Raw genomic sequence first — 7,832 nt, forward strand, 5'->3', positions numbered from 1 at the left:
TGGGCTGTCAGCTCTTCAGAGGCCTCCGCCCCTGCCAGGGCTCAGGTGAGCAAAGCCCCCGGAGTCCCCCCCTCAAGTTCAAGGGCTGGGCTTCCTGGGGAGAGGGGGTGAGCTGGACGGCAGGGCACTGAACATTACTTCCCCTTTCTTGCTCCCCATCGGGGCTGCCTAGGCGTGGCCAGGGCCTGCCCGTCCTAGGGCTGGGCGAGTCGCGGGGAGGGAGGTGAGGGCGGGGCGGCAGGGCCGGGCCAGAGGGCCGCCCACAGGGTGTGGCCAGCCCCAGAAGACTGGCCTGGGGATTTGCCACACGCACACACCCCCAATCTGGTTTCACTTCTCTTTCCCCTTGGCCAGAAATAACTGGCCAGGTGGCTGGACCAGGGTGGCGGTAGCAGGAGACCTCTAGGGAGGGCAGTGGCCTGGGGGAGGGGGAGTGGAGGCCAGCTGGAAGGCGGGGTGGCCACCCCCTCCCATCTCTATCACTTCTGATTGTGGTTGCTGGTACAGAGCCAGGTTGGGGACTCCTGGCTTCGCTCCTCGAGGGAATCTCCCAGCCTTGGAGCCGGGAAGCCCCTGGTTTGAGCAAGTTCCCGTGTACTGGACACCTGGGTTCCTTCTCTTGGGAGGGAATTAAATTCCTTCACGTGGGGCTTGGCCCACAATGAGCTTTTGGTCAGCATTGGCTTTGGGGTTTAGCCAAACCTACAGACTTCCAGCCCCCATGCCCTTCTGGGACTTTGGAGAAATGGAATTATTCAGGGAGGGTCCTCTGGTGGGAGAGGAGGCTGTGATTGAATCAGCCTTGGAACAGGGAGAGTGGCCTGGAGGGCCAGAGAGGGGCTGTGATGGGATCATTTGGACAAAAAAAAAAAAAAAACACTGCAAGATTTGGACTTGGAGAATTGTGGGCACCTTGGCGTCGTGGGCTTGGATCATGTTTATTGAGAGCTTATGTGGGCCAAAGCTCTCCACTGTTCCCTATTTGAAGCCACAGCAACCCTGCAAGGGAGGGGACCCCTACGATCCCGATAGTCAAGCAACAGAGGCTCAGAAAGGAGTATGTCTTGTCCAGGGTCGCACAACTAGGGAGCAGGGGAGTCTGAATTTGAACTCAGGCCAGGCTGACTTTCCCTGCCTCTGCCTTTACTCTTGATCCAAGACTGTCTAGAATTCAAAAAATCTAAAGGCAAATGGATCTGGGAAGTGTCCACTGAATGTACCCTGAGGGTCTTGGAAAACAAATTCAAGTCTAGGGGTTCTCAATTTGGGATTCATGCAGAGGGTGGAGAAACCGGGTCACTACCCCATGTCCTCACTGGGTGGCTGCTAAGCCTTGTCTGCAGCTACTTTTGATTTTTTTGAGTCAGAGTCTCACTCCATCGTCCAGGCTGGAGCGCAGTGGCATGCTCACGGCCACTGCAGCCTCGACCTGCTGGGTTCAGGTGATCCTTCCGCTTCAGCCTTACAAGTGGCTGGAACCACAGGCTGTGCCTCTGTCACAGCAAGGGATAGAGGGACATGCTGTTTTATATTGGGAGTCAGGAAGGCCTTGCTGAAGAGGTGACCAAGTTCAGTGAATGCCTTGGATGTGCCAGGTGGTGAGCCGTGCCCTCAGTGTACCCAACTTCAGGGCAGGAAATGGACTTCCACTTTCCAGATGGGAAACTAGAGGCATAGAGAGGCCTTTCCCTGATATCACACAGCTTGGAGGGGAGAGGAGGCGGGGGGACAGGTTTTCAAAAAAGATTTTTGGTCTAATAATGCCTGGGGGGGTGGCTCACGCCCATCATCCCAACCCTTTGGGAGGCCAACAGAGAGGACTGCCTGAGTCCAAGGGTTCACGACCAGCCTGGGCTACTTGGTGAGACCTCATCTTCGTCAGGTGTGGTGGCGAGCGCTCGTTCCAGCTACTCGGTAGGCTGAGGCGCAAGGATCGCCTGAGCCCAGCAGGTCCAGGCTGTGTGGCCAGGAGCGGCCACAGCACTCCAGCCTGTGCGACAGGGGGAGGCTCCTACTCAGAAAAGATTTTCAAGCGTAAGTCCTCACGGACTCGGCACCCACTCCACAGCTGTTCCTTGCCCAGCCGGCCTGGTGCTCCCAAGTGTTGTGCCTTGCTGTTGCCGAGTCCTCCACCCCTGGAGCCGTCTGCCCTCAGGTGTCCGACCAGCAGCTGTGAGCTCTGCCTCACACTGCTTTGCCCACTGGCACTAACAGCCCATCCCTTTTCTCCACCCCAGAACGTGAGGACCTGAAGGCCTTGAGCTGCCTCCGCTGTGGCAAACAGTTTACAATGGCCTGGAAACTGCTGCGCCACGCCCAGTGGGATCACGGACTGTCTATCTACCAGACGGAGTCGGAGGCCCCCGAGGCTCCGCTGCTGGGCCTGGCCGAGGTGGCCGCGGCCGTGTCAGCGGTGGTGGGGCCGGCCACTGAGGCCAAGAGCCTGCGTATGAGCAGCATCACCCGGCGGAGCCCTACCTGCCTGGTGTGCAAGAAGACCCTCAGCTCCTTCAGCAACCTCAAGGTGCACATGCGCTCACACACGGGCGAGCGGCCCTACGCCTGTGACCAGTGTCCCTACGCCTGTGCCCAGAGCAGCAAGCTCAACCGCCACAAGAAGACCCACCGGCAGGCACCACCCCCAAGCCCCTGCATGGCCGACACCAGCCAGGAGCAGGCCTCCACGGCCCCTCCAGAGCCGGCTGCCCACGCCGCTGCCCCAGCCAGCACCCTCCCATGCAGCAGTGGTGAGGGGGCCGGAGCTGCTGCCACAGCAGGCGTCCAGGAACCTGGGGCTCCTGGCAGTGGGGCTCAAGCAGGCCCCGGCGGGGACGGCTGGGGAGCCATCCCCAAAGAACAGAGAAATGACCCTGCAAATAGCCAGAAGACGTCAGCCAAGAAAACACCCAAGTCGGTGGGCAAGAGCCGTGGGCCCGGGGGCAGCTGTGAGTTCTGCGGGAAGCACTTCACCAACAGCAGCAATCTGACGGTGCACCGGCGCTCACACACGGGCGAGCGGCCCTACACCTGTGAGCTCTGCACCTATGCCTGCGCCCAGAGCAGCAAGCTCAACCGCCACCGCCGCATGCATGGTCTGGCACCCGGCAGCCCCCGCTTCGAGTGCCCCCACTGCCACGTGCCCTTTGGCCTGCGCACCACCCTGGACAAACACCTGCGGCAGAAGCACCAGGAGGCGAGCGGGGAAGCCTGAGCACACAAATGGCCTCCCTGCTGTCCCCGGTACCACTGTCAACTCTTCTGGTGACCACCTTGTCCTTCTCCCTCTGCAAGTAAATTGGTCCTCCTGTTTACACATGTGGGCTCTGGCTTTCTTGGGTGTCTGAGGTGGGGCAGGAGGCTTCCCCTCCTTGGGGTGGACGGCTGGACAGACCGGTTTAGAGTGAGGGGGTTGGGGGAAGGCCAGCCCCCAGTGCCTGGGGCACAGCAGGACTGGCACAGAAAGCTGTGCTCCCGGTTCCTGGTGTGGGTGAGGCCAGGGCAGGGGCCGAGGCGAGGGCGGGGAGAGGCCTGGACCTGCCGGCCCCTGGGCGAGGGGCCCATGTGGAACACGCTGGGCCAACACCCCACGTCCACACCTGTGGGCAGGTCTGGGCCCTTTTCCCACTGGATTGTGCCCCCTGTCTCCTAAGCAAGCCTCACCAAGCCTGGCAGGTCCTGATGAGCAGGGAGCTAGCTGCCATTCAGACCTTAACACTGACGCCTGGCCTGTAGCCCAACAAGCGTCCTCAGTGGATGGGCCCTGAGGTTGGAGAGCCCTGCAACAACCACAGATGACACTGAGGCCAGGTGAAGGGAATTAAATAATGTCTGACTTTATTTCACTAGAGATAAAACCAGCAGCATCACAGCTTGAGCCCTGCACCCCACCCCCATTCCCCATGCCCCCCTCTTCTGCCTAATGTCGGTAATGGGGGCTTCGGGACCGGGACCTTGAGCGCCTGGAGAGAGAAAGGGAGGGGTCATGAGGGCGGGGCGGGAAGCAGGGAGCCTTTCCCTGTACACACACCAGCACACCTAGGGTCTACTGAGGCTTCAGTGCTCAGGGAATGGGTTGCAGAGGAAGGGAAGTTTCCCAATGGCTGAAGCCAGCTCCTCCAACTGGAGGGGTGCAGGGTGAGGGTGGAGGAAATCAGGGCCACGATCTCCCACCAAAAATAGCAACTTCCCAGGGAGTGAAGGGTCACCCTAGGGAGCTGGGCTGGCTTTCTTACCTACGGGAAGAGCTGTATTCCCGACCTGGAAAGACAAGCAGAGCAGGTGGAGACAAAGCAAATGTCCAGGGGCCGTGCGTTCTACCCTGACCTGGAGCCTCAAAAGTATTGCATCACCAATTGTGGCAACTACTAGGGCTTCCAGACAGTCCACTGGCTGCACCTGGTGGACCAGCCCATACCAATGTGCTGGGAATGAGCATTTCTAGTTCCTGTAATCACCTGTGACTAAAGCAGTCATTGTGTGTGTGCACGCACGGGTGGGGGTGTGTGTGTGTGAAGAGCTTTAATTTAAGGGTGGCTAACATGAGACATGTACCAGGATTTTCAGCAATCCTGTTTGGCACCTCTTCTTTAATGCCCCCGAGCCCTACAGCCCAGTGAGACACTCACTGTAACGGGGGGAGGGTGAGCGGCTCTGGCGACTGTACTGGCGTTCCCATTCTTCTCTCTCCTTCTCCCGGCGTTCCCGCTCCCTGCAAGGAGATGGGGTGAGCACCTGGCTGGGAACACTGAACTCAGGGAGGTAGGTACTTATGACACCGAGTCCATGTAAAACAGTAAACCAAAGGGGCAGGTACTGCTATGACCCCTACTTGGAAATGGAGAGACAGTTTCTGAGAGAGACACTGGCAGAATTGAGATGGGAATACCAGTCTGCCCTACAGGAAAGGGAGGTTCACAGCGCCATAATTTCCAGTCACAGCTGGGGACCTGCACAGGCCGAGGGCTGAACTAGCCTCCATCAGAATGACCAGAACTGGCAACCCCAACGGCTACATCAACTAGTGCCTTCTCTGTCCTAGCTTTGGTCTTGCTGAACCCTCCCACAGCCTGTGAGGTGGAACAGTGATTCCATCTCCATTTGGTAGATGAGCCAACTGAGGCTCAGGTAGAGAAAGACTCGTGGTGGAGGGTGGGTGGGTGGGAGGTGGCTATCGGGAAGTTTGCCAGGCCGAGAGGCAAGAGCTTGGAGGCTGCAGGAGCTGGGAGAAGCTGCAGTGGCAGAAGCAAGGCTGGGGTAGAAGGGGGAGACTGAGGAAGAGGAGCCAGAGAGCTGGCTGGGCACAGCCTCAGGGCCAGGCAGGGCTCTGACTTTCATCCACCCACAGAGGGCTGGGGCAAGGCTGTAGGAGTCGGTGGTGGGAAGGCTGGGTGGCCCAGAAGCATGGCCACGGGACAGGGAGGGAGCCAGTCTTACTTCATCCGGATCTTGCGGGCCATGGCTCGAAGCTCATCTTCCCGCTCCTGTAGCAGAGATGGCCATGAGGGCGTGGCCAGGCCTGGCAATTCCCCCCCCACCCCGCACCCCACCCACTCACTTCCCACCCTCACCTGCCGCTCATGCTCCTGCTGTATCATCTTCTCCTGAGCCGCTTTCTTGTCTGCCTTGACTGCAAGGAGGAAGAAACATGGTGGCTGAGGAGTGCTCTCAAAAGCCCCACTTTCCGCAGTGAGGAGCTGAGCTAGAGAGGTCAACCACACTGCTGAGGCCCCCAGAATAATGGTGCAGAGCAGATGCAAACCCATTGCCTCCCCCAAAAGTGCCTCCCCATTCATGCCTGCTCTCTAGGAAGGGCCAGGCCTCCCAAGGCCAGGCTGGGTCTTCCACTTGCTTCCACTGACAAGAGGAAAACAACTGGGAAGACCCAAGGGACAGACGGTGAGACATACACTGCCTGTTCAGCGCCTTCTGCATCCTCAGCTTCAGCTTTTCCTGTGGCGTCAGCTTGGGCTGGGGAAGGGGGAGAAGAGGCGGGAGAGGGGGGTGGGTGTCCCGGAGCTTCCACAACCCACCTCAGCCTAGAGCCTGGGACTTGCTGGGGGGAAAACGAGGGGAGGGGGCAGGCTGTGGACACCTGCTGTGAGGCTCGGAGAGGCTCAGGGACAGCTGGAGCCCCGATGCACAATGAGGAGGGGAGGCAGACACAGTTCTCCTGGGACAGACCCCTCTCCTCCCCCCTCAATCCCTGGGGCTGAATCTCCCGGCCCACCCGGGCCCCCCTGCAGGCCCACCGGGCCCAGCTCTCGGGCACTGCTGCTGACGGGAATTAGACGGGCGAGTTCCAAATTCTTACTGACTTTGGCAGCTCCTGTCTCTTTACCAGCGGCAGGTTCGGTCCTGGGTGTGAGGGGGTAGAGGGAAGGTTGGGGAGGAAAGGGCAACTGCCATCTCTGACCCCACAGCCTCAGCACTGCCCTCAAACCAGACAGCCAAGACCATGTGCCTCAGACCCCTCAGAAAACCACCGTGTCCCTCTCAGTCCCCAAAGAACCTCTAAGACAGGGCCTTGGCCCCTCGTGACCCCTCACCCAAGACAAGGTCCCGGCTCTGCAGATCCTCAGGACACTGCTGTGTTCTCCTCAGAACCCCCACCAGCTCAGGGCTGTCCCTGCTCTGAAGCCACCCTCCCAGCGGAGGGCCATGCTCTCCTCAAACCCCTGGGGCAGGACCAAGTTCCCTTCAGAAAGAAAACAGGGGCCCTGGCTCCTCCACCTGAGGCTGACAGCCTTCTCCCCCAGGCCCACCCTGCTCACTTTTTCAGCTTCTCTCCCACGGCAGGGGACGCCGCCGGCCTGGTCAGCTTCTCCCTCGGGGGCGATGGCGAGTGACTCTGGCTGCGGCTCCTGCTGTGGCTGCGGCTGCGGCTGCGACTCTGGCTGGGGCTGTGGCTGTGGCTGCGAGTCAGGCTGCGGCTGCGGGACGGGCTGAGGGACCAGCTGCTGCGGCTATGGCTACTGCTGTGGTGCCTGGGGCCCCGGCCACCTCGCCTGTAGCGGTCCCCGGAGCGGGAGCGGCTCCTGGTGCAGCAGGGCAGGAAAAGGACCCTGAGATTCCAGGGGCCCCAACCGCACCCCTCCTGGGTTCCAAATGTACATCCTCCTGCAAGGCCCATGTGTCCAGGCATGCTTCTCCTGACTTCTCTCCTGCTGCCACCCCCCCAGAAATCCTAGAGCCTGAAAACCCCTGGCCTTCCTCAGTCCCCAAAGATGGCCCTCTGGACACAGCCAGTCTGAGGGGCCGTGCCATCTGCACAGGGCCTGACCAGCTTCACTTCTTCCTCATTAGACACCCACTTGCCCAGTTCCTGTGAGGTGACCTCTGGGAGGGCACAGAGCACCAAAGTGGTGTTCCAGGGTAACCTCACCTACACCCTCACCCACCTCCTCATCCTGCTAGGTTCCAGGGTCTTCACACCCATGGGAACTGCCCACTCTCTCACCCAGCCTGGCACAGACCCACAAATTCTAGCCTGAGGTGTACTGCCCTCTCCTCTACCTTCTCAGGACACAGGTCAGCCTCTCTAGCAAGGGCTCACCCTCAGACTAGCATTCAAGATGCACCCAGGCCCGACCTCTCCTGTGTGGTGGCTCTGGATAGGCTACACACATTGAATGACCTGGAAGCCAATTCCAGGTCACATACCGACTTTGCTTGGGCTCTCTTGGGTTTTTGTGTACGTAAATTTGTTGTCAATATTGAGAAAACAGCCAGGCTCGGTGGCTCAGCCTGTAATCCTGCGCCTTGGAAGGCTGAGGTGAGTGGATTGCCTGAGCCCGCGGGTTCGAGACCCGCCTGGGCAACTTGGGGAGACCTCA

At 59.9% G+C, this 7,832-nt stretch overlaps 2 protein-coding genes across 4 annotated transcripts in view; one reads left to right on the plus strand and one right to left on the minus strand.

Annotated features, from left to right (window-relative positions):
• The window catches only part of ZNF296 (zinc finger protein 296), a gene marked incomplete at its 5' end in the record, with an annotated part of 8,967 nt that extends 5,656 nt beyond the window's left edge, over positions 1–3,311 (plus strand). The window contains 2 exons of the mRNA XM_008051817.1: positions 7–45; positions 2,238–3,311. Coding sequence (XP_008050008.1) covers positions 7–45; positions 2,238–3,211 — 1,013 coding nt within the window. The remainder of the gene's footprint in view (positions 1–6; positions 46–2,237) is intronic.
• A 497-nt stretch (positions 3,312–3,808) lies between these two features.
• CLASRP (CLK4 associating serine/arginine rich protein) overlaps positions 3,809–7,832 on the minus strand; it is a 30,304-nt gene continuing 26,280 nt past the window's right edge. For 2 of the 3 annotated variants that reach the window (XM_021709214.1, XM_008051771.2), the window contains 8 exons: positions 6,771–7,034; positions 6,315–6,354; positions 5,907–5,967; positions 5,568–5,626; positions 5,434–5,480; positions 4,626–4,708; positions 4,233–4,257; positions 3,809–3,959 (listed from right to left, as the gene is read on the minus strand). In XM_021709214.1, the coding sequence (XP_021564889.1) occupies positions 3,917–3,959; positions 4,233–4,257; positions 4,626–4,708; positions 5,434–5,480; positions 5,568–5,626; positions 5,907–5,967; positions 6,315–6,354; positions 6,771–7,034 (622 nt within the window). In that variant the 3' untranslated portion in view covers positions 3,809–3,916. Of the gene's footprint in view, positions 3,960–4,232; positions 4,258–4,625; positions 4,709–5,433; positions 5,481–5,567; positions 5,627–5,906; positions 5,968–6,310; positions 6,355–6,770; positions 7,035–7,832 lie in introns of all 3 variants that reach the window. The other variant, XR_002481525.1, reaches the window with a different exon arrangement.

The sequence above is a fragment of the Carlito syrichta genome, unplaced genomic scaffold (assembly GCF_000164805.1).
Source record: "Carlito syrichta isolate Samal-C Ts95f unplaced genomic scaffold, Tarsius_syrichta-2.0.1 Scaffold67556, whole genome shotgun sequence".
NCBI classification, from domain to species: domain Eukaryota; kingdom Metazoa; phylum Chordata; class Mammalia; order Primates; family Tarsiidae; genus Carlito; species Carlito syrichta.